Genomic DNA, 25782 nt, shown 5'->3' with positions numbered 1-25782 from the left:
ACTTGACTCATGACGATAATAAGCTGTGACTTGACTTGACTCATGACGATCAGCTGTGACTTGACTTGACTCATGGATGGCAGCTGTGAAATGACGGAGCGTTGTTGTGGCCGCCATTTTGTGAACGGGCTCCGCTGTCGCCACCATTATGTGAGCGCGCTCTGGTGCGGCCGCCATTTCACGAGCAGGTTGAATCGTCGGAGTAGCGATCAGTAAACTTGGATGTCCCTGAGTTTGTGGCTGACTAGATCTCGCGGCCGCCATTACCGGCCGGATCGCGATATCACGTTCCTTCTCCGCAACACCCACAGTGAATAGAGAGCCAACAGTCAACAAAGCAAAGTTCAAAAAACAACTCAGTGACAAACGCGGACCCTCGCGTCTAAGCTCAGATCGTAGAGGTTGATTAAGACCATCACAAAAAAACTCTATCAAAAGACAATCCGCCGCCATTTTGTGAGCGTAATCTAGTGCGGGGGCCATTACACGAGTGAGTGCGGGGTCGCGTTCCTCCGCGATACCCACAGTGAATAGAGATCCAACAGTCAACAAAGTCCAAAAAACAACTCAGTGATGAACGCGGACCCTCGCGTCTAAGCTCAGATCGTAGAGGTTGATTAAGACCATCACAAAAAAACTCTATCAAAAGACAATCCGGTAGATCAGAATATTGTGCTATGGCTAAAAATTCGCGAACATAGTTCTCCAGCGGGCCTTGTCTAAGGGCTAACAAAATTCTTGCAGTGTCCATACCTGGCCAATGTTCCTTAGAAAAGCTGCTGGGTCCTTGTGTGGCCGAGTATTCTGTAATTGAGACGAGAGGCATGCGGAGCCATATGCAAGCTTTTATTTAAAAGACGTGGTCACAAACACCAGCGAACAGGTATGGTACGGGCAAAACATAAGAGCAGTCCAGTAAATGGGCGTGGGTCAATCGACGGTGAACAATATCCAACAGGCCAAGGCAAAAAGAGATAACCCAGGTACACAGCAATAATCCAGTCGGGCAAACAGAGTCCAAACGGCAAGACGAAGGGGGTAATCCGAAATACACAGGCGAGAATCAAAACACGGGAAAAACAGGCAAGGCAAGACTAAGACTAAACTGGGAAAGATAGAGCAGGCTCCGTAAAGTAGCTATTCCTAGGTGAGCGATAAATGCTAAACAATACTCGGCAGTGAGAGAGAGGAAGTCCATTGCTTATAAAGCGTGTCTCATTGGATGCAGCTGTGTGTGTGTAATAAGTGCAATGGATGATGGGAAATGCAGTCCAGGGTGATGTGTAACAGTCTGTGTGGTGTGAGAGTCAATGTAATGGGAGAGCGACCTCTGGTGTCAATCGGCCGGAAGGTCACGGACTGGATTCGTGACACATATGACTAGCAAAAATTCATTTGTAGAGCTCTCTAATTGGAATTGTTACTAGTAAAAACTGAATTACAGAGCTCTCTAATCATAATTGTTACTAGTAAGAATTGAATTAGAGAGCTCTCTGATTGGCATTGTTACTAGTAATAATTTAATTGTAGAGCTCTCTAATTGAATTGTTACTAGTAAAAATGCAATTACAATGAGTAATGCTGGGAATATTTTAAGCTAAAACGGCTTTCCATAATTAGTGTTTATCATCTCCTATCACATCTAATCTCCTGCTGAAAACTTGCTGCATATCAGACAAGTTTTTTTTTTCTCATGTCAGGTCACACTTGTAATTCTCATGCCATAGAATAAGCAACCAATTTCAGAGCTTTCTTGATTTGAGTTCGGTAAGCAAACAACCACATAGCAACACCCTGGTGTTGTTATATGTATCAGTATAATCTAGCTGAGCTCAGAATTGTTAATATGGTATCAATGCAGTTTTTAGTTCATTAAAAACTCTGTAGCAGCCCCATCCATTGCTACATGGAGAGACAGTTACATCAAAATACCATTACAGACCATAATTATACCATGAAGAATTCCACAATTTCATATTTCTTCAATCAAAACAGATTTAATTGAGCATATAGATATATTTAGGGCTTTGAAATATACCCGATTCTTTCAGAAAATGGAGTCTTTTGCCACCCTACAGTGAGGTTTAAAAATAGCACACAGTGTGTTGGCCTTGTTCCAAAACACACACATACAAGGCAGACACACTCTCTCTCTCTCCCACTTTTTTCCCCACCTCCAAGGCTCATATTCGCTGGTATCCCTTGACTGACACAGGCTGCTCTCTTCTGATTGGCTGAAGTGAGATGATTGACAACTGAGCAGAGTACAGGAGCAGCAAGCAGTAACTCCGCCCCCAGGCTGTGCACGTGGATAAGTCTGCTGTGAGAATCAGAGAGAGGAGAGGAAAAAGAGGGAGGAGAGAAGTGGGGAACAGAGTCGACAGGATTTACTTGGGAAGGAGAGGAAGGGAGAGGAGAGGTTTGGATTTGCTTTGAAGGACATATTAGGAGAAGAAGAGGAGGTGAAAGAAAAGAAGAGGAGGTAAGACCATCAAGAAAGTAAAGACCATGTCTTTATTCTGAACATCTCATAATTGTTAACGGTACTTGCATGGGTTTTTATGTGCAAATTAGCATGGGCATGTGTTTCCATATACCTAAATGTTGTGTATGTGTGCATTACGTGCACATTGATCCGCACTAAAGCAGTCATTCATTATTCTCACAGCAGTGTGTGTGTGTGTGTGTGTGTGTGTGTGTGTGTGTGTGTGTGTGTGTGTGTGTTTGTGTTTGTGTTTGTGTGTGTGTGTGTGTGTGTGTGTGTGTGAAAGCATTACAGATGCATTGCCTCACATCATCGCCGGCAACTGTAGTTACTGGTATCGCTTACACTGTCTCTCTGGTTCCATGTGATTAAATAAATGCCATCATGAGATTACAATCCCCACGGCATGCTAGTTTTCATATTGTAAGATGCAAAGGTTGCCTCAAAATGCACTGGTTTTTAGAAAACGGCATAATGTCAACTCATAGAGGAAGTATGGTTCTGAAAATTACTGTGTTTACTTCAAATCAATCCACTGTATACTGTAGATGTTTTCAGGGGGGGAACATTTGAAGGCTATTGTTTGCACTGGCCTGCAGGGGGCTTAATGGCACACATGCCGTGGTTATCTCCACATACTGACCTACATTCACCGGAGCTTTACCACAAGCAACCATGAGCTGCTAAAATATCCTTCTAAAAATAGATGCTTAACCCGAGTCATTTGCTAGAGCTGTAATGAATGAAACCGTGATGTCCGTTAAATGAGATCGGTTGTGCTTTGTAACCTTGTAGACTGAAATGAACCTTCCTGAATTGAAACCCAGAACAGAGTTCAAACACTGAAATAGGAATTCTGTAACTGCAGAATTAATCGTTTGTGAGAACAGCTTAGATATTTGATTCAGCTGTGTTTTTGGAGACCAAGTTTGTATGTGCTGAACCTCGACCAGGTTTGTTTTTCCTCACATACTTACTAAGTGTCTGCTGAAACCTGGGAAAGATGAAAGTTACTAAGTCACTTGAAGAGTGTAGTGTTGAATCTAAGCAGAAACACCCTAAATATGTAATTATAGCACTCTGAAATTAAACACAAACCACCCTTTTAAGCTTCTCATGCATACTGAGCACCTTTTACAGCTCAGCGGTAAATTGAAACATTATGCTTGGTTCTGGTTTGGACCACGGTGGTCCAGCTGTGTGAGTCGCAATGGTGGTGGTTGTTATGGTTTAGGAATGAAGGAAACTTGGTTTTGGAAACATCCAGTCCAAGCACTTCACAACCTCATATGGGAATCTGTGGTTCTGAGGAAACTGACATTACTGGACCACCATCGTTTTGGACCTCGTCAGCTAGCTGTGTACAGTAGTTCTACCTGTGTCGTATCTGCTTCACGTATCATATCTGCCTGGACTGGTTTACTGTCAGGCTGCCAAGTAACTCTAAGATTCTTTCATCTGATCTTCACTTTCTAACAGCAGATCTCAAATTTATGATCTTATTTGTCTAAATGCAAATGCCTGATACTTCTGATCTCAAACCTCTGATTTCATCGGTCTGATATCAAGCTTCTGGTCTCAATCATCCGACTTAATCTAATCTAAACCAAATTTCTGATCTCTTCTGTGCAACATTCTGATTTCAGAACTCTGATCTCAAGCCTCTGATTTTAACAGTCTGATATAAAACGTATGATTTCAAATTTCTGATTAAAACACTGATCTCAAACGTTTGATCTTGTCTAACTACTATAGTATGATTTTAGACTTCTGGTCTCAAACCTCTGATTTTAACAATTTGATATCAAATGTCTTATCTGAAACGTCTGATTTAAACACTCTGATCTCAACATTGTTAAAGTTAAAGGGGTCATATGATGCTACACATTATTTTGTGTACTTGGTGTAATGAAATGTGTTTATACGGTTTAAAGTAAAAAAAAACACATTATTTTCCACATACTGTACATTATTGTTTCTCCTCTATGCCCCGCCTTTTTGAAACGTGTCGATTTTTACAAAGCTCATCGGTCTGAAAAAGCGAGGTGTGCTGTGATTGGCCAGCTATCCAGTGCGTTGTGATTGGCCGAATACCTCAAGCGTGAGACAGAAATGTTACGCCCCTCACCATACTGTTGTATTCCCTCAGCGACCAGCACGGATCAGCTCTAGGGATGACGAAGCTGATATCGTCCTCTTTTGGAAGACCAAACAAAGTAGTTTCGCTTTCACAACGAAGCACACAGCGTCTTCAGGATATGGCGGCGGCAACAATACTACAGTGAGAATAAAAGTTACGCCTTCTTTCTTTGCGTGAACATTTGGGCGGCGTTATGCAAATCTTCCCACAGAGCGACGTAGGTATGTTGGGGCGTGTTAGAACGAGCTGTTTTAGGTAGGCGTGGCTGACTCTTAACTTTTATAAAGAATATCTCTTTGGATTTGAGACTTTAGTCTTTGCAACTTTACAGATCTTCTTTATGCACCAAGAGAAAGGAAAAATTGAAATTCTCCTTTCCAAAAGAGAAAGGAAAAATTGAAATCGCATCATATGACCCCTTTAAATTGTTAACATTATAACAGGACAAGGTGAAATCCTATTCCAATTTTAACATTATTCGAGAAAAAAGGTAAATTACAAGAACTTGGCTAGAAACTAACTTACTTCTGCAAAGTACTCAATTGCAGCAAGTGCTTTGCCAACCCACTGCAAGTGTACAGTTCTTTAACATGTTTTTATACTTGTACTAAAGGAGTTACCCTCACATGTCTGTGCCATTAAACTGGATTTTATTTAGCTACCTTGACACTATAGCATCTTAAACTAACTTGCTCAGCAAGATTCTCTTAAAACAGCTTAGCCATATCAGCTTAACTTACCCTGAAAGAGAAGACCGACTGTAGAGGTGCCTTGTAGCAATAATGAGAATTCCTCAAGGAATGTTAAAATGTATTTGTGATGCATTCTGAATTGCGTTCTGAAACATTTAGGAATTCACATACTTGCGTAGAGTAGGTTTTTGGACATAAAATTACCAAGATTACCATGTATTACAATAAGAACACATTTCTTTACACTTCTCAATAATAGTAAGAATCTTTTGTTACCAGTCAGGCAACTATTTTTTTCCAGGCGGACAATTATTTACTCTGCAAGGTTTGTATACGTGCAGAAGAGGGAAAGTCATCTGAACAACATGCACACCCTCATATCTAAAGTCACTGAACAAATAACAAAATAAATCAGACAATGTGGTCCAGACAGATAAATCTTCATAAGCAGCCATGCAAAATTCTCAATTGCACGTAATCTCCCTCAGGAACTCTCGTGCACTCCATGTTTGCATGTGTTTTTCTTCTCGGGTGAGATCGTTCTTTTGAGCTCAGAACATCTTCTGTAGCATTGAGCTGATGTGCAGTGAGCAGAGTTTATGATTGGTTTCCTTGGAAACACATACTGTACTCTTTAGGTGTGAAGAGAGAGAGAGAGGGAGAAAATGAGGATGGAGTGAAGGAGAGGGAGGTGGGGGAGGGGCTGTACAGGGAAAAGAAAAAAAAGGAAAAGAAATGAAAGCAGACTGGCTGGTAGAAGGGGGTTGGGCTATCATCTCTCAACACCACTCTCTCTACCTCTTTCACTGTCTCTCCCTCTATTTCTCTCTTTCTGCTTTCTCATACCATTCCTTCCCTTTCTTTGTCTACTGAAGGAGAAGGCAGAAGAAGAGGGTGCAAATGTGAGAGAAAGCAAGAGAGTGTTGAGAGAGAGAGAGAGGTACGAAAGGACAAGACCGAATGGATCAGGCACACTCGCCTTTTTGACAATAGAAGCTCACTTCCTGTCTCTCAGTGGCGTTTCGTAAGTAAGTCCTATCATTCTTTTAGTGTGTGTGTGTGTGTGTGTGTGTGTGTGAGAAAGAGAGAGACAGAGCGTATACACACTTTGTCAGAGCTGTCATCCGGTACCTTTAAAGGTAAAGGGTGAAACATTTAAAGGTACACTGCATTCGAGCAGTGGGCAAACAGGAAGCAGTGCCCTTCTCTTCCTCTCTGACCTGCAAGGTAAGAGCGCTTGTGCGTCCCAGGAGAGAAACACTCATCTCTCCTCTCCATGCCACTTAAATACCGGCCCCTCCGGTGAAATTTTTCTGTCTTTGTGCTTCTTGTGGTTTCTTTTACTTTACTTTGTGCAGTAATGTGACTGACTGTGAATGTTTTGCAATAAATCCTGTGCAAGTCTCTACAACTCAAAGTGAATTATGAAGTTAGCTGCAGAGGAGATCCTTGTGTGTGTGTGTGTGAGAGAGATAAAATAGCAAGCCGGTCTCTGGTGAGTACTTTTGTACAGGAAGTAAGGTTATTATAGCTGGCGATCTTGATCTCTGCCATTATGGCTCAACACAGATCTAATAAAAGACACCGCCTTGGTGTGTGTGTGTGTGTCTGCAGTGAACTTTCTCAGACAACCTCCCCACGGGCAGTATCATCCATAACTCTTTGTATGAGAGAGATTTCCTCTGTTTGTTATCTGCCAAAGAACACCCACATGCATGCATTACGTTACCTTCCTGCGGGGCCCCATGGTCACCTGTCATCCCTGTTGGCCCAATTCATTAGCAGCACTTAAGCTAGCAGCAGCATTAGCAGCATAAGAGAGAAGAGAAACAGAAGCATTGGCATATCCCCAACAGTTGTAAAATAATTGAAAATACAGATGCATCTCAATAAATTAGAATGTTGTGGAAAAGTTCATTTATTTCAGTAATTCAACTCAAATTGTGAAACTCGTGTATTAAATAAATTCAATGCACACAGACTGGAGTAGTTTAAGGCTTTGGTTCTTTTAATTGTGATGATTTTGCAAAAGGGTCTGGCTGCAGCTTAGCGCTTGCACTCTCAGACGTGCATTCTCAGACACTTGCACTTCCGCTAGCGACGTCACTTGCAGTCTTTTTTATTTTTTATTTTGTTCTATTTATTGAAACATTTCAACAGTATTCAACATTTTACAACAGTATAGCCAGGTGGTGAAGACAAGACAAAAGAAACTAAATTACAATGTCACTTGCAATCGCCACTTGCGCTCTCCGATACCTGCGACGTCACTTGCAATCAACACAAATCGTGCGTGTTGCCAGTGGAGACAAGATGCTGTGGTGATTAAATGATTAAAACTAATTTAGTACTGTAACCTACAGGGTCATGCAAGAAAAAGACAAGACCCGCAAATCCGTGGCCACAGAACAGCAGAATATGAACGCATTGCACAAAGTCTCTCGTTAAGCGTTTTCCTTCTGTAGAAAAACATAAACACTTAATATGGCTTAATGTATTAAGATACATTAAGTGCAATTAAAAGATCAAATTCGATATATAGTTATTATTTATTTATTCTGGGCTCACCTGCTTGCCTGTATATTAGTTATGTAGGCTATATTTTAATAATCAAGAGCATTGAGTTTGGTTTGGTCTTTATCATCTTAGTCCATTATGCCACGTTTTGTGGTTTGAAATAAATTAACTTTTCCACGACATTCTAATTTATTGAGATGCACCTGTAGTTGAATGAGTAATGTAAATATCTGCTTAACATTGGGATTTCCTGCAAACTTCAAGTGTGTTACAGAGAGTTTTGCATTTAAAGAGAAAATTCAGCCATAATTCACTGGAACTGGAATGGTTTTCAGTTCTCTGTGGAACACAAAAGATTATATTTTGAAGAATCACATTGTTCTTTTCCAGATATTGAAAGCTTACCATATATTGACAAGGGAAGTTCGGAAAGTGACAAAAAAAGGGTCATAAAAGTACTGTTAAGTGGTACATGTGGCTAGTACGTCTTCTGAAAGCATAGAGTATGATGAAGTGAATGCAATTTCAGTTCATCCTCAATTAAAATATCACTCTTCATCTCTCAAATCTCATTTGCAATTGTGTAAATGTCTTGTAAAGAAGCATTGAGCCAGAATTGTTGTCAGTGACACCAAAATCCATTCATTCGTCAAGGGTGAATGATATTTGAGTTCTACAGCAGTGAATAATGACTCGAGTTCCTCTCACCAAATCACAGAAGACTATTATGTGGCTTCAGGAGACTTGTAATATAGTGCAAAAGCCGTATGGAACACTTCATGATCTCACTCAAACATCATTTGCACTCATGCATATTCAAACTTAGTGCATTTCATCGCAACCAATTTTCATTTTTGGGTCCACTGTTCCTTTAACAGGCAGGAGTAGAGAGTGTGTGCGTGCATATGTGTGAGTGTGTTTCAAAAGAAGACTTCTATGAGAGTTTGGATGTTTTTATTTTCTCACAGGCTTACCTTGCATCAAAGGTATTTTCTATCAAATTAGTCCCTAGCTGCCCTATGTTTAATGACTTAAATCCGCCAAAAGCATCCAGCCTGTTACAATACACTCTTGATCTGATATAAACCTCATATGTGAGAGCGAGTCTCTGTCTCTGTTTATTTAAAGTAATATGAGATATGTGTACATGTCAATATCTGCCTCTCAGATTGGATATCATTTCATAAACCCACTGACTGTGACCCCAACAGCTGCAATAGCACGTCAATTTTTGAACGACTTGCAAGCGTCAATGGCACCACAACTTAAGAGTGAAAGCTGGATGTGAGAACAAGACATAGAGACAGAAATCCTGTGAGAATTACTCTCTCAGAAAATGTGGCTGATTTTTTTGACCGTGTAGTAGAATCATGTTCGCGCGGTTACACCGATGGTCCCACATCAGCATCTGTTTTAAAAGACCGTTTTCTCCACAACAAAGTCCTGCTTGACGTGAAATACGTCAATAAAAGACGTCTAACTGATTCTGGTTTTGAAACTGGATGTCGTTCTGCGTCTGAAACTGAAACTGATCAACAAAACCTCAAATTCTCATAAGATATGTGCCATTTTAGTTTGTTCTCTGTATTTGTGTCTGTAACACCATCTGCATTTTGCTTTCGATAAAGAGACACACAACACAACACATCTAATTTAGTTGTTTAAACCGGAAACCCCTCATAGTTTGGCCTAGCCGCTTTTGTTTACATCTGCAGTGTGCGTGGGGTTTTTCACTGAATATTGAGTTTGAATTTCTCTCATATATCAGCCAGTAACACAATCTCGCTGGCCCCGACAGCAGTGGCGCCCCTATCTTTCCCTTCCCACTCTTCCTCTCACTTTCCGGCTGTTTGATTCCTGCTGTGGTTCCCCTCTGCTCTCATGAGATATCTGTTTCCGATGGACAGTCACCGTATGTTTTCGACTGGATTCCTGGCTTTACTGTTGAGTTTTGTGAAGAGTTCGCATCAGTGAAATCGATGTGGATTCTAGACTATGTGGCTTTCTATGGAGTATCAAACTCTATTTGGGGGGTTTGACCTTTTAAATTTGACCTTTGACCTTTAAAAAGTCATATCATCCAATTTTCTGGAACTTTGTAAGTTAAACGGGTTCAAAAACTAATCATCCAAAAGTTGATTTTTAACTAGATCCTTAAACATTTCCGCCTGAATTTGCATGTAGCAAATTCAGTATCTGTACGTTTAGTATCTGTCACAATGTAATGCAGGCTCATTTTAAGAAACAGGGAAGTGCTAACTAAATTACATATCACAGCATACCTGCTGTTACTCATTTCATATGCAAAAAGTCAGTTTACATATGAGGCTTAAAGGCACAACAGCAAAAATGGCCTGTTTAATTCAATTGACTAAATACATATACTGAAATTATGAGTGTTTTAGTGCAAAAAAACTTGATTAACATTATACGTATGCCTCAGAGAAAAAAAATATATGACCCCTGTAGAACTATGATACAAAGCAGAATTACTGTAGTTGCCAATATGGACTCGATTAAATTAAGGAGAGCAAGATATGGGAGAAAATGAAACTTAAGACGAACAGTGCTGGACAGCCTTTGGCCCATTATTTTCTAATGTAATTCCTTCTTAATTTAAGTGCATGTGTTTGAAACTGGAGAGACTCATGAAAGCTTATAGTAAGAGGAAGATGCATGAGTGGAAGCTCTTCGGGTGATTCTCCAACTGTCAGTCTGCATCGCACCTCATTTGAATGTAATGCAAAGAAGCTGTATTCATCCATGAGATGTGAGACTCTTCGCTCATGCATCCCAATGAGGCCTGATAACAACCATAATCACAATTGAACCACTTGAAAAAAATTATGTAGGGAAGACGTTTCAGACACGTTTGTAAAACATATTTTTCAGCAGTGTGTGCATGTGAGGTCATGACCACAACTGCACAACAGTGTCACATTTTTACAGGAAGTTAGAACCACTTCCTTTCCAACGGAACAGTTTGCTGGGTTTCTATGGCTACCTACATTAGCAGCATGTCATAAAAACATTGGCATACACAACCCACTTGTGCACGTCGGTCTTGCATTATTGTGTTTTGTATCCTCACTGGTGAAAGTACGCTGTGAGATTACCTGTTTGACAGTGCATTGTTGGTCTGCTTTAAAATTTGTTTACAATGGGACAGGACGCTCGCATGAACGTTGGCGAATAAAAAGGAAATTTCACAGAGGTGTTTTTCGAAGCTCAGGACTCAGGAGACTTAGCTCTAGTTAAGATTCGTTGAAGTATCAGCTTTGTCTCAGATGTTTATCCTACATTTCCTTACGATCAGAGAAGATAAAAACAAACGAGACAATAGTTGACATGTAGTAAGCATACTGAGCTAAAAAAATAATGAAGATAGACTAGGTATTTGAAGAGTTTGATAAGAAGCGTTTGGATTTATATTGAAATCTGTTTTTTTAATTACTATTTTTTCGAATCCTAATTTAAAGTCGCGATGAAACCGAAGTAGCGACAGAACTTTTTTCCATATTGTGACGTACATTAAAGTGAAACAAATTATCAGAAGAAAATAATTTAGGGTGGAGACTTGGTTCAGTTCATTGGTTGTTGATTGGATGGAGCCAGATCGGAATAGAATGACGATTGTAAGAAAGGGGCGGGGTTTAAGTGGACTAAATGATTGGAGAAGTTCAGCATACATCAACAGATACATTCAATCACATGACTTTTTTGATACACATCTTGGAATGTATTCAGTAAATGTGTTTCCATCGTAGTTTGTGTGCATGTTTTCTTACCAAGAAAAAAAATGGCCTCAAGTGAGCGTATATGTTTTTTGCCCTTTTTGGAAATATTATTCACAACTTGGCAATATTGCATAATGTGCATTAAAATATAGGCTATGGATTGAAACATGCCTATTGTTCAGATCTCTTCTGAAATTCTAGAGGAGACGCATGTGACATTTCTAGGCAAAAGTCTCCATGTGAGTCTCCATTTAATCTCTTTGCTGTTTATGAGAAACAAGAGCTCTCAACATAATAGATGTTGTGTTTTTTATGTGCTGCGGCTGTGTGTGTGTGTGTGTGAGAGAGAGAGAAAGAAACATACAAATGCTTACCATGTATTATACATCTAGCAAATGTGTCAAAGTTCAAGCGTGTGTGTTCAACTGAGTATGTGTTAAATGTGCTATTATGAGATGCAGATAAGAGGTGAGACACCCTTTAACAAACACAAAGTGCCCGCAGTTGCTCTGTCCTGATCTGAACCAGAATGCACAACTGGAGATTTACAGTATGAGAGCCGAACTATTAATGGACCAAAATAGAGCACAAATGGCCTCCTTTATCCTCACACACACTCGCACACTTGTTACGCTTCTTCCGATGATAAAGGACAGTTGGTGTGGGTGGGGTGGAGCGTAGGGGGCAGAGATAAGATGAACAGGAGCCTGTGGATTGCTGCAGATGCTTCAGGTTGAACTTGTTCCAGCGTTGAACGTTTGATCTGTTGCCTCAGTCAAATCTAGAGGAAGCGTCAGTCAGGTGCTAGAAAATCTTCAAAGGTGTGTTAGGTGTGTGGGCGACATGAAGATCACAGTGAGATTTATTTCTTTGACAGTTAAGGACGTTGTGTTGTGCAGCACATTATACATGGTAGCCACAAATATGCTATAGAGTATAGATGCTTGTGGCTACCATGGAGCCATATTGTCTTTTCTCTCAGGAAACTGATATTGACCATCATTTACAAGAGCACATCCTGAAGATTTCCTTTCTGCTGTCCCCTCCCTTCCTCGCTTTCTGTCTGTCTTTATGTCTCTAACTTCCTGTGTACTGTACTACATCAAACACGACTGTTGATATTGCTTATACTAAAGGTTTGTCAGATCCCTAACCCTAAGTTTTATAATTAAACCAGTAACTGCATCGTTTAATACGGACTTGAATGATATCTGTTGGGTGAAAAATCCTCTAGATTTACATTGAAAGACAATCCACACTACTAATGTTCCTCTAAAAATGTTTCAAAACAAGGCATTACTGTTATCATGTGATATTATGAAAGGATGCTTTCAGTTTTATTCATCCCTTGTTATTTCTTTTTCTCTCGTTCTTTCATTCAAAAAAGCTCAAATCGAAAGTGAGGCAAAGTGTAGTGATCTCTGTTGAGATCTGCAGTGGAGGGTTTCTCAGACTCATCAGTGCGGTGAGTATTCACAGGACACTTTCTTCTCTCCAGAACAAGGTGCATCATGAGTCAACAGCTACAGTTATTCGCTTTTGTATGTGTGTGTTTGTCTCGCCTCAGGCTGAATGTATCACATAGCAGAGCAGTATTCTGGACGTAACTCGTGGGACTCCTTCCCCTCTTCTGGGCCGAATCGAGCACCATGGGCCCCAGGCAGCAACCGGCACTGGTCCCCTCCATCCAGGTCATCCATCCTCCACGCACATTTGCATCCATTAATTGAACACTGTTTTATTGTGTATATCTTACAGTTTTTAAATCATCAGTTCTTCTGTTTTCAGGTGCAGTGGAGGGAACTATCAATCCCCATCCCAAAACTACACAGCAGCACGAAGCTACCCAAATAAAGCTTATAACAACAGGTCAGTCATTCTTTTCTGCTCTAATAGTTCTGACTTGTTGGCTAATTCTCAATTTGCATCCTATACATGTACTGTACTGGTAATAGTCAACACAGTCACTGCTTTATTGCAACTGCAGCACTTGTACACTTGTTTGATGTGTATTTTTGACACCTACATTATAATTTAGTGAATCAATGTATTATTACTATGTACGTTTTTATATATTTGTATATTATTTTATATTAATTTTTTTGTTTTTTATATTTTGTATATTTTTATTTTCATGTTATATTTTATAATAAAATAACTATTTTACAGTTTGAATTTAATATCATTTAATATTTGTAACATAAATATATACTTCTTATAACTATTATATATTATACATTTATATATTTTATACATAATTTTTTTATACATAATTAATTTTTATACCACTTTTTATACCTCTACTTATGTTACTCTTTATGTTGTTAGTATGTTACTAGCATGCCATCCAGGTGTTTTAATGTACGTTTTCAATGTACTGTGATTGGACACGCACAGTCTTACATGCTACATGGTAGAGATAATGTGACCCTGGACCACAAAAGACCAAAAAAATTGAGATTTATACATCATAAGTATAAATAAATAAGCTTTCCATTGATGTATGGTTTGTTAGGATAGGCGTCTTTACGACATTGCAGCGGAAACAACAAAACTACAGCGAGAATAAAAGTTACGCCTTCTTTCTTTGCGTGAACATTTGGGTGGCGTTATGCAAATCTTCCCACATAGGTATGTTGGGGCGTGTTAGAACGAGCCGTTTTAAGTAGGTGTGGCTGACTCTGAACTTTTATAAAGAATATCTCTTTGGATTTGAGACTTTAGTCTTTGCAACTTTACAGATCTTCTTTATGCACCAAGAGCTTGTAACACTCCAAAGAGAAAGGAAAAATTTAAATTGCATCATATGACCCCTTTAATATCCTAATGATTTTTGGCATAAAAGAAAAATCTATAATTTTGACCCATACAATGTATTTTTGGCTATTACTACAAATATACCCCAGCGACGTAAGACTGGTTTTGTGGTCCAGGGTCACATATGCAAATTTGCCATGTTCACACATTGTTAACGCTGTGTGACATTCATAGATAGTATTCCTCTTTATTTACAAACAGACCTCCAGGGTTCAGCAGGGACAGGCCCCACACGCACCCCAGAGACGGAGGCATCGAAAAGGAGCAGAGGGTCCCGAGGGGCTGCGGTCCAACACAGAGCCAGCACCACAATCCAGAACGCCCCACCCTAAGCTACAGCTCAGGGTGTGGAGGACACCTCTCTAGCAGCAACAATCACAGCAGCCAGCCACACAGGGTGAGGGCATCCAAATTTATAGAGCTACAGTGCTATCAAAGATGAGCAAAACACAAAAGAACTCTTAATTTCCTGACTGACTTGATGCTATTTCCTGTTTCAGTATGGGGGTCCGCATCAGCAGCAGCGTTCCACTGGGTGTCCCCCACAGACCCAGGGAGAGAAATGGACACAGTCGACTCAGTCCAGGACTTTACAAGGGCCCTCTCTCAAACGTCCAGCACCTCCTCACAATATCTCACCACCACTCCGGAACCCATCCCCTTCACGAGACGACTGTCCCAGCAAGAGGATCAGGAGCATCAGCTCGCATCAGGTCAGTCATGTGTTTTTCCTTGTTAAGATTCATGTGCAAAGACCGCTACTATTTACATTTACAATTTTTAATTTTTATATTTTTCTATTAGTTTTTGAGTATAAAGTGATATGTCAGTCAAAAAGTTTTGGTTATAAAGAGGCAGTAGTCTTTAAGCACCAGCTGCTGGTCAGAATGAGAAGATCCTTAAGTGATAATGCCTGACTCTTTGATAAATTCTGCAGAATTTCCACCCGAGAGAGAAATATTTCATCAACCGTCCACCTCCATCACATCCACCTCGGCCATGGAGCCCAGCATACAAAAGCTCGATGCCCTGGAGCCTGTCTGAGAAGAGGTCCTCCCCCTCTCGTTTTCAGGTAGACCAGTGGTCTCAGCTGTATTTTTTGTACAATTGACAATTGGCATCTTAGGTGTATCTGACATTCCTCTTTCAGACGAATCCAATCTGAGTTATATTAAAAATTGTCCAGGCTCTTCCAAGCTGTATAATGGCAGCGAATGGTGTTCCTGTTTTTGAAGCCGAAAAAAAGTGTATCCATCCATCATAAAACTACTCCACACGGCTCCGGGGTGTTAACGCCTGCTTGAGCAACCGGAAGCCGGAGATTACAGTTTATACATTTTTAAAAATCGATATTTTTCTTACACTAACGCATCGTTTCGCTTCAGAAGGCCTTTATTAACACCCCGGAGCCGTGTGGAGTAGTTTTATGATGGATGGATGCACTTTTTTTCAGCTTCAAAAACAGGGACACCATTCACTGCCATTATACAGCTCGGAAGAGCCTGGACAATTTTTTAATATAACTGTGATTATGTTCGTCTGAAAGAGGAATGTCAGATATGCCTAGGATGCCCTGAGGGTGAGTAAATCATGGGCTAAATTTCATTTTTGGGTGAACTATCCCTTTAAGGAAGGTTTATAACTCTATACACTTTATAACTTCAATACACATTAACAGGCCTAATCACATACTTCTTTGCTTTAAATTTACAATTATATACTTTGTGCTGCTCATGATCATCCTTCTTTCACTTATTTAAAAGGAGTCCAGTCATTCAGTCATGAGAGATCACAGACCGTATTCCATCCCATCACCACCCAACAGTGCCCCAAGCCAGGGCCTCCACAGCAAGAAACCCACCAAACAGGGGCAACCCCATTATCCGGTCCGAGATCATCCAGGCCCCCATCCCCGTGGGGCCAAAGGGGGCTTGGATTGCCCATCACCAGCAAACCTCACCAGTGTGCCTTACAGTCAGCAGCACCAGCTCCCTCCACCACAGAGGCACACTGGCCCCTTCAGCAGCCCATCCACCTCAGTACCTCAGCCCAGATTCAACACAGCACAGCCTGGCTGGAAAACACAGAGCCGCTCGGGAAAACATGGCAGCAGTGTGAGTAAAAGAAGGAAGAATTTTCAATATTATGCCCAGTGTTCAAAGAACTAGTCTCGGCCTCAGACAACACACCCACAGACTGTATAAGTGGGAGTTCTTGGCCAGAATAAGCTCCAAGACTTAATATCAGTAGTCAGAAGTCTGGCCAGGCAAGACTATCAATTAAATGTCAAGTCCATATAAATTATCAGTAAAAGCCGAAACGATTACATTTTAAAAAGCAATTCACATATATTGAGCTGCTCTTTTGTATTAGTATAGATTTGTGAATTGTTTGGTCATTTGTTTCTTTAAAGGAGATGGGGCGTACCACCTCTGGCCTGGAATCTCAAGAGTCTGTGAGTGGGGACAGAAAACGGCCAAGCACATCTAAACATATTAGCCGCCAACAGAGTCCCTTTCAGCCGTACAGCAGTGAAGAGGGTAGAGTCACAGATTGTTCAGAATGGAGGACTCCAGAGACTGGGTTAAAGAAACACAATCAGAGAGACTCAGACTCCCCTTCTGAACCCAGCACTCAAACCTCAGACAGAGGTCAGAGGGCACAGAAGTCAGAAATGAAGAAGAGCAGGCACTCTAAACATCAGACTGGATTCAAATCCACCCACGAGAGCTCCCTCAGCAAGCTGGAGACTGAACTCTTGAAACATATTCATGCCAAGAAGAGGCACAAGGAGCGTTTGAGGAAGGATAAAAAGAAGGAAGCAGAGCTGTTAGACACAAGAGAACGGATGGAGAAAAAAATGGAGGACAGGAAAAAGAAAAAGATGAGGGATGGAAGAAAGGGGCACGATAAGAAGAACATACATCAAAATGGCAGAAAGTTGGGACAGATAACTAGAAGATCAAAGGAGGAGAGGAAAAAAGGAATGCATGAAGACAGGAAGAGTGAGATGCCAACTTCGAAATCAGCATCTCCCAATTTAGGAACATTGTATCCCAGTGATTCTGAACCTCTCCTGGATGGCTTACTGTCTGAGCCACTTCATCTCAATAACAGAGAGGAAGAGTTCTCTAGACACACCTCAGGGTTCATCCCACCTTCTACATCTCCTCCTGTCAGTAATAACCATTGTTCTCCATGCCAATCAACCTGTGAAGCCAATACTAAAGCCTTAGAGGTTGACGACCAATCAGAATCTTCTGAGCCTGACCATGTAGACACTAGTGATGATGACAGCATAGAGGCCCATGATGTTGGCGGGTCCAAACGTACTCTTCCCAATAAGCAGAAGGTTTGTGAAGAAGAACCCATCAGAACCAAGGAGGGTGTCTTAGGGTTGCATAGTGCCCCAGACCTCCTACCGGCTCACTGCACCTATAGTGAAGAACTCCTAAAGCTGGACCCACCAACAAGCCCACCTGTTCTGAGCTGGCAGGGCTCTCCGGTGTCGGACTTGGGTGATGATGATGAGGAAGGGAAAGAGGGAGAAATGGTTAGAGTACTGAGGAGGCCAGTACTACAACCTAGTCCAACACACTCATCTCCACTTAGAGACCCAGTGGAGATCAACACTGGAGTCGACTATTGCCACAATGACCTGGCCAAATTGTACGGCCTTCCTGAGTCCTCTAATGCAATAGACACTGAGGAAGAGGATGAAGAAAAGAGAGAAGGAGAGCAGAAAGATAGTAGTTCTGATGCAGCAAGCAGCTCTGAGCCCAACAAACCGCACTTGCATCAAATGGACACATTCAAATCAGCAACCTCAGCGATGGGCAGCCATAGATACACTTACAGGGGTGGGCCATTTGGTCGGCCACCCCCTGGTGCATTAGTTGGGGTGAAATACTCATCATCTCTGTCCTTGGGTCCTGAGATCCACCCTCCAGACCAGCATAGTCCACCTGCCACATCTCCAACCACAGAAATCCCAGATCAGGTCACACCACCACTGATCCAGCCTGCAGAGAAGGACAAAGAGAGTAAAACAGAGGATGAAAGAATGGAAACCAGTGCAAAAGAGGAAGAAATAGAAGAAGAAAAGGAGGAAACTGAGGTGCAGAAGATGGATGAACAAGTGGGGATCAAAGTAGCTGAATCACCTAAAGACCCAACCTGCACTTCACTGGAGGAGAAGGAACCTCTAATGTCTCCCGCCACCCTGCAGGCTAAACTAGTTCAAAGCTGCGAGCTTCTGCTCAATCAAAACTCCAGCCCTGTGTCAAAGGCTATGAAAGTCAGCGGGCCCACATCTATTGAGAGGGAAAATGAACAAGACAGGGCCAGACAGAAAGATCAAGTGAGGTCTCCAAGAAAAGCTGGTAGGAACGTAAAAGGAGACGATCCCAAAAAGAGTAATGGAGGAGAGAATAAAAAGGAAACGGTGAAGGACGAGACACAGACCAAGGATTCATCCTTTGAAGGTTTAAATGAGCACTTGGTGGAAATCAAGAACAAACGGGTTGTCCCAGAAAACCAAAAAATTTACTTGAAAGATAGAGAAACAGAATCTAAAGAAGTCAAGAGAGAAAAAGAGACAGGCATTAAAAAAAAGGCCATGAAAGAAGACACACTAAAGGCTGATACATCTGCTACAGCATCATCTACATCTGCCACAACCAACACACAAACCTCTGTTACTGTGACACCCTCCAGCAGACCTCCGCTGCTGAACCGGGTCAATCTCCTTAATCTGCAGGAGTTGTCTAAAATTCCTTTGAAAGAACTGAGGATCCGTTTGGTCAAGGTTGAGAGTGGAGGTCGGCAGACTTTCATTGCCTCAGAGATCGAGCAGAAGACCATGCCACTCAATGCCATCAACATCAAAAATAACGCAGCTGAGGTCATACGAGCCTGCAAGTAAGTTACCAATGTGCTAAAAGAACCACTTAGGAACCACATGGCACCACCCTAGCACCTATTCACAACACCCTAGCATCATTAACAGTGTTTAAAACTCTAAACTGATTATTATTATGATTTTGATGGGGAATATGAACCATGTCTCTTCGTTTAGCTTTTTTCAGTTATTTCTTTCTGTGCATTTACACATACACACTTTCTGTTTCTGTGACAGAGGGGCAAATATCAAGAGCATGTTTCGGGAGTCATACCTGCTTCCAGCATTTTCAGTGAAACCTGTCCTGTCCAACGAGACTCCTATTCCCAGAGACAAATTGAACCCTCCAACACCGAGCATTTATGTGAGTTGAGGCCAATCAGTTCATAAGGTTTATTAAAGTACTGTAATTTATTATTATTTATTAATCATATGCTCTGTCAGACATTAGTTTATATGGATACATTAGAGGTCTTTATTGTTGTTGTAACGATAAACAATAACCATATAACTTGTCTGTTTGATGTCTGTTATTCTGACTATGTGTTTGTTTTTGTATTTTTAGCTAGAGAGTAAAAGAGATGCTTTTTCTCCGGTGCTGCTGCAATTCTGCACAGACCCTAAAAATGCTGTTACTGTCATCAGAGGGCTGGCTGGATCCCTCCGTCTCAGTGAGAAAATACAATATATATCACAAACACACATGCACAGTCACATGACTAAACATTGTTTTCAAAAAGATCAGTTTTCGCAGGACAAAAACACTGTCTCAGTATGGGTAAAAGTCAAAAACATAGAGAAAAAGATGGTTTTCAAATGTATCCGGATTAGTGTAAATGTAGCCTATGACATTCTTGTCTTTCTGGTAGATCTGGGTCTGTTCTCCACTAAATCCCTGGTGGAGGCCAACTCTGAGCATGCAGTGGAAGTGAGGACTCAGGTGCAGCAGCCGGCAGACAAGAACTGGAACCATTCAGGATCCGCCCAGACCTGGCCCTGCGAAAGCAGCAGATCTCACACCACCATCGCTAAATATGCACAGTACCAAGCATCCAGTTTCCAGGAGAGCTTACAGGTAGACATTGTTACCATGAGTGCCTCAGTGGGATCAGAAATCAACTCTATCTCACGCTTAACTGGAGTCACATCTAAGCCTCAACGGGAAACAGCACTGGTGACAGCATAACAGTCTGCTTCACCCAGTAAAGTCATATTAAGTGAAATGACAAATGATTACGTGAAATGTCCCTTCTCGTCCCTCTCAGGGCAAGGGTATTGCAGTTTGATGATGCTGAGGCTCCAGGCAATCGCCTGGAAGTTCTAGGTACAGAGACACACACACCCTTAAAATAAAATTTAAGAACGTGACAGTTATCTGTATTTCTAGGAAGAGAAAGACAGTGAAGATGAGGATGAAGAAGACAGATCAGGGGAAAAAATTGTGAAAAAATCCAACTCCCAAGGAAACACTGGGACTTCTATCACCGCATCCAGGTAAAGTAAAAAATGTTTAATGGTTAAACTATCATATAACAATACATATAGATTGCTATTACAAGGACCAGATTTAATTTTATTTTTGTTTGTTTATTTTTTTAAATGCTGTCTCTGAAAAGTTTATTTTTTTAACAGCCCAGAGCAGAAAGCCATTGGAAAAATCATTAAATTTGGAACCAACATTGACTTATCAGACCCAAAACGGTGAGAGATGTTCACTTTGATATCACTGTGCCATTAGTTGACAATCTTCCATAAAATGATGTTGGGCAGGGAGACTATGGGGATTATGCGCAACAGACTTCCATATTCTATAAAACAGGTCTTGTTGCTTCCGGTTCAAGTGTTTTGTATGTGCTCTGTTAAATATAGAGCTGTTTAACTCAAGATGCCTTCCAAGGATATACCAAAGATAATAATAACCGATGTCCATCACATATGTAGATTGATATCTAAACGTTTTTTATTTTTATTCTTTTAATTAATATTTTCGGGCATTAAAATTGAATAATACGCCAACAATAACAACTAGCTAGGTTAGCTGATTACCTTAAAATTCCATAGATATTGCAATCATACAGCTCTTAACACTTTTTCCGACAAGCGAATGTGATGAGACCTGTTTTCCGGTTTTGTCAGGTGATGTTCTACATATACCCCATTCACTATGCTTTTATTAGTGTCATTATTACTTGCATTGGTGTGAGTAAATGACTGTACATACTTGTCTTCAGGTGGAAGCTGCAGCTGCAGGAGCTGTTGAAGTTGCCTGCGTTCATGCGCGTGTCCTCCAGCGCGAACATGCTGAGTCACGTTGGCCAAACTATACTAGGCATGAACACAGTCCAACTTTATATGAAGGTCCCTGGTAGCCGCACACCAGGTCAGTGTACACATACACACAAGGTATTCGTGCATTTGAGATTTCTCTAACCCTGACTAACTTACTTGGTAAATAAATTTACTTGTTTCAAAGTTGTTTTCCTTGTGGAGTTTTTTTTTTTTTTCAGGTTTTACTACCATTCAGAAGTTTGGTCTCCTTGAGAATAACAAAACGTTTTTACACTCTTTCAAACACACAATATTATCATAGAGAAACATGTTTAATTGTATTTTTTTAAAATAGGCTTCATTATCATCATCATACAAAATTTATGATATTTTTTTAAATATGTCCTGGACATGTTTAAAATAAAGCAAAACAAAACATGGTCACAAACCTAAAGTCTGACATCTTCTCTTAAGGACATCAGTCAAATATTTATGCTTCATTTTCAGTATGCAAAATAGAAATTATAATATTTTTGTAAAACGTTACCTGGAGATAAAATTAAATATCAAAATGTATACGATTTTTTTTTTCATTTATTTATTAAAATAGACAAAATTATATATTTTGTGTTTATTGTTTGTGAACTATATATACAGGTTTAATTGTAATTTTTCTGAATAGAATATGTGAAAGGTAAAAATGTTTCAAATAAAATTTAAATATCATTATCAGATGTTATTTTATTTTTATTTTAACCAAAGCAAAACTTTATTTTTATTATATTGAATAGACTTTGTTAAATGGGACTTGAACATGTTTAAAACAAAACAAAACTTCTTTTAAAAACTGAAAGTCTGATTTCCTCTCTCTAGGACATCAGGAAAATAATAACTTCTGTTCAGTGAACATCAATATTGGCCCTGGAGACTGTGAGTGGTTTGCTGTCCATGAACACTACTGGAAAGCCATCAGTGACTTATGCGAAAAGTAAGTTTTGGATCACACACGGCAGTTATTTTTATGGCTTAGCACAATGACAAATGCGATTAAATATAAAGCAATATGTCTTGTGTGCGTTAGGCATGGTGTGGACTATCTGACAGGCTCGTGGTGGCCGGTTCTGGAGGATCTGTATCGTTCAAACATCCCAGTGTACCGCTTCATTCAGAGACCTGGTGACCTCGTGTGGATCAACGCTGGCACTGTGCACTGGGTCCAGGCTGTGGGCTGGTGCAACAACATTGCCTGGAACGTGGGCCCTTTAAATGGTGAGTCTATAGTGTGATGATAGGGGGCGCCAAAGACATTCGCCAAACATTTACTGCATACTTTCGTCTCTTGCATCATGCCCTTTGTCTTCCCAGCCTATCAATACCAGCTGGCTCTTGAACGTTTTGAGTGGAACGAGATCAAGAAAGTCAAATCAATCGTCCCCATGATTCACGTGTCCTGGAACGTCGCCCGCACAATCAAGATCACAGACCCAAACACATTTAAGATGATCAAGTGAGTGCGGCGTTGCTTTATTTGTGTCATTAAAACCTACATTCAATGATTTTATAGTTCCACCTCCTCCTTGTCTTGTCTTTCAGACATTGTCTACTCCAATCCATCAAACACATTCAGATTTTGAGGCACCAGCTGGTGTCTGCAGGCAAGAAGATCTCCTATCAGAGCAGGGTGAAGGATGAACCAGTGTACTACTGCAACGAGTGCGATGTGAGGACCACCAGCACTCAATACACCAAATAATATTCTGTCATAAGTCGTAGTATCTTGTTGATGTACGTGTGTGTGTGTGTGTAAACAGGTGGAGGTGTTTAACCTACTGTTTGTGACCAGTGAGAACGGCAGTAGGAAGACGTATGTGGTTCACTGTGAGGACTGCGCTTGGGAGCACAGCCCCAGTCTGAGCGGGGTGGTGGTGCTGGAGCAGTACCGCATCAATGAGCTCATGAACACATATGATAACTTCACCCTGGTAAGACAAACACTCTCAGACACACTAATGAACTAGTGTAACATGTAATAATATTTTATTTTACTTTGTTTTATTTTAAAAAAAAATTTAAAAAAAAAGGCTTCATTTTCAGTATGCTAGAATTTATAATTATTTTGTGAAATGTGACTGGAACATGTTAAAAAAACTCAATTAAAAAAATAAGAATAAAATAAAATGTAATGTAATGATATTTAAATCAAATTTAATTTTGTTTTTATACATTTTTATATATATAAAACAGTAATTTATAGAATAGTAATATAATAAATAGAATGTGTATTACTTTTGTGAAATGAAACCTGGACATGTTTAAATAAAATAAAAAATATAATATAATTACATAATTATATTTTATTTTTTTTAAATAGTCTTAATTTTCAGATTATTTTTTGTGAAAAGTGGCATGGACATGTTTAAAGTAAAATATGCAATAATATATATATTTTTTTATTTAAAAAGTAGGCTTGATTTTCATTATGCTAAATAGAATTCGTAAACTGATCCTGATGTGTTTAAAAATAATAAAATAACAAAATAAGATATTTTTATTTAATTGTATTTTTTGAAAATAGACATAATTTTCAGTATGCAAAATAGAATGTATAATATTTTTGTGAAATATGAACTGGACATGTTTTAAAAAATCAATATGTAATGCTGTTTTTTTTTTTATTTTAATTTTAAAAATAGGCTTCATTTTCAGTATGCAAAATAGAATTTGTAATATTTTTGTGAAATGTGAACTGTGTGTTTAAAATAAAATGTCAATATGTAATGCTATTTTTTTTATTATATTTGAATGTTTAATTTTTATCAAATAGGCTTCATTTTCAGTATGCATAATATAATTTATAATATGAAATGTTTCCTGGACCTATTTAAAATAAAATAATCCATCAACAGAATCGTCATTGACCACTATGATACTATAAGTACATTTTAATTCTTTTCACAGCAATTGTAATGCATGAGTTTTCTCTTCCTAGGCTCCAGTCCCGTGCAGTAGATGAACTTGATGTCTGAAACTACACAGCCATAACCAAATCTCCCACCCTCCTGCCCCAAATCAGCGGCACAAACCTTACGTTCTCCTTATTTTTATTTTTATTACCAAAACCACTACTGCAGGCTTATGGAACAGCCAATCAAATCGCTGTTTACTTCACATTGTTTACAATACTATCAGCAGATGTCTCTCCAGCGCAGTCGTCTTCCCCTCAGACATCTGATAGTTCTCACGCTCCTGATTATAGAATGACTAGAATGGTGCTACATCATTGGACTTTAACAATAACGTGGAACTTGGCTATCAGGTCACTCATCCACAATGGATAACTGCTGTGATTCCTTTTTAAAAATGTGTCAAAAATTAGCTGAGCATGTGCATTAATTCAGGTACTGATGTAGTTTACTTTTTTATGCAAATGGAAGACGATGTCACCAGTCCAGTCCAGTTAGTCAGTGTCTCTGAATGAGTGGTGCTTTGATACAACATGTATAACAGCAAGGGGATTAATTTCTCTCGGAGCTGATGACCATTGCAGTGGCATTATGTTTAGTTTTTCTGTTGTTTCGGTCATGTCATATTACTACAAGTCTGACCTTTGTAAATGGTATTTGCATATTTGACTGGGTGCTATTTTTTTAAGTTGTCAAGGGTTTTCGGAAAAAAATAAAAACTTTAAGTCTAGACTAACACCATTTGGGCCTTGTGGTATGCATTTAGACAAAAGGTGATTTCATGGTATTTGATTAAATAATGACATTTTCTAAGAGCATTAAAATATCATGTGAGGTACAGTATATGTAACAGTTATTCCAAAAAAATACGGGTTTAATCCAAAACTTATTTGATTGCATTTGTCTGGAAAACCTTGTGTGTGTTTTGTGAATCGTTTTTGTACAACTCAAAAAAAGAAAAAGAAAAACCATTCCTGCGAACTTGTGGCTTTCGATGCATTTCTCAATCGGATTGAATCATAACTGAATTATTCTTTGTTGTTTTTTTTTTATTTTATTTAATTACTTGTCTTTACCTTTGTATTTATTGATCGTCCTTGATGCTTCTCTTATCTGAAGGCGCGTTTCCATTAGGCGCAATTTCAATTTGCGCAATTTGAAGGGTAATGGAAATGTATGCCTAGTGACATGCATATTTCGTAAATCTTTCTGTTGTGCTGATGTGGTGAGGCTTACGGGGGAACGTCTGATTCAAAATGGTGC

The 25782-nt window shown here is 39.8% G+C and overlaps 1 protein-coding gene across 5 annotated transcripts; it reads left to right on the top strand.

The window, feature by feature from the left end:
• The first annotated feature begins 2303 nt into the window (after nt 1-2303).
• kdm6bb (lysine (K)-specific demethylase 6B, b) lies at nt 2304-25782 on the top strand. Of its 5 annotated transcripts, none has more exons than XM_016470520.1 (22): nt 2304-2482; nt 6193-6341; nt 12959-13036; nt 13139-13262; nt 13345-13440; nt 14590-14785; nt 14889-15101; nt 15326-15460; nt 16152-16502; nt 16802-19308; nt 19526-19652; nt 19854-19959; nt 20158-20363; nt 20676-20782; nt 20921-20989; nt 21520-21668; nt 22430-22544; nt 22638-22825; nt 22922-23063; nt 23150-23276; nt 23368-23538; nt 24546-25782. In XM_016470520.1, the coding sequence occupies exons 4-22, from the start codon at nt 13144-13146 to the stop codon at nt 24567-24569; spliced, it is 5148 nt and encodes a 1715-aa protein (XP_016326006.1). In that variant the 5' UTR covers nt 2304-2482; nt 6193-6341; nt 12959-13036; nt 13139-13143; the 3' UTR covers nt 24570-25782. The 5 variants fall into 5 exon arrangements, with proteins under 5 accessions (XP_016326006.1, XP_016326005.1, XP_016326009.1 ...); XM_016470519.1 differs by having other exon boundaries at nt 6193-6345; XM_016470524.1 differs by having other exon boundaries at nt 2305-2482; nt 6193-6345; nt 13360-13440.

Source organism: Sinocyclocheilus anshuiensis, unplaced genomic scaffold (genome assembly GCF_001515605.1).
Source record: "Sinocyclocheilus anshuiensis isolate Anshui unplaced genomic scaffold, SAMN03320099.WGS_v1.1 scaffold2012, whole genome shotgun sequence".
NCBI classification, from domain to species: Eukaryota; Metazoa; Chordata; class Actinopteri; order Cypriniformes; family Cyprinidae; genus Sinocyclocheilus; species Sinocyclocheilus anshuiensis.
This window is presented reverse-complemented; position numbering and strand designations above follow the sequence as displayed.

Excerpts from the sequence above, each read along its gene's own strand:
- kdm6bb (XM_016470523.1), top strand. The coding sequence starts at position 13,144 with ATGTATCACATAGCAGAGCAGTATTCTGGACGTAACTCGTGGGACTCC. Across the intron at positions 13,263-13,344 it reads CACTGGTCCCCTCCATCCAG|TTCTTCTGTTTTCAGGTGCA; the intron begins GTCATCCATCCT and ends TTAAATCATCAG. Across the intron at positions 20,364-20,675 it reads GTTTCCAGGAGAGCTTACAG|GAAGAGAAAGACAGTGAAGA; the intron begins GTAGACATTGTT and ends CTGTATTTCTAG.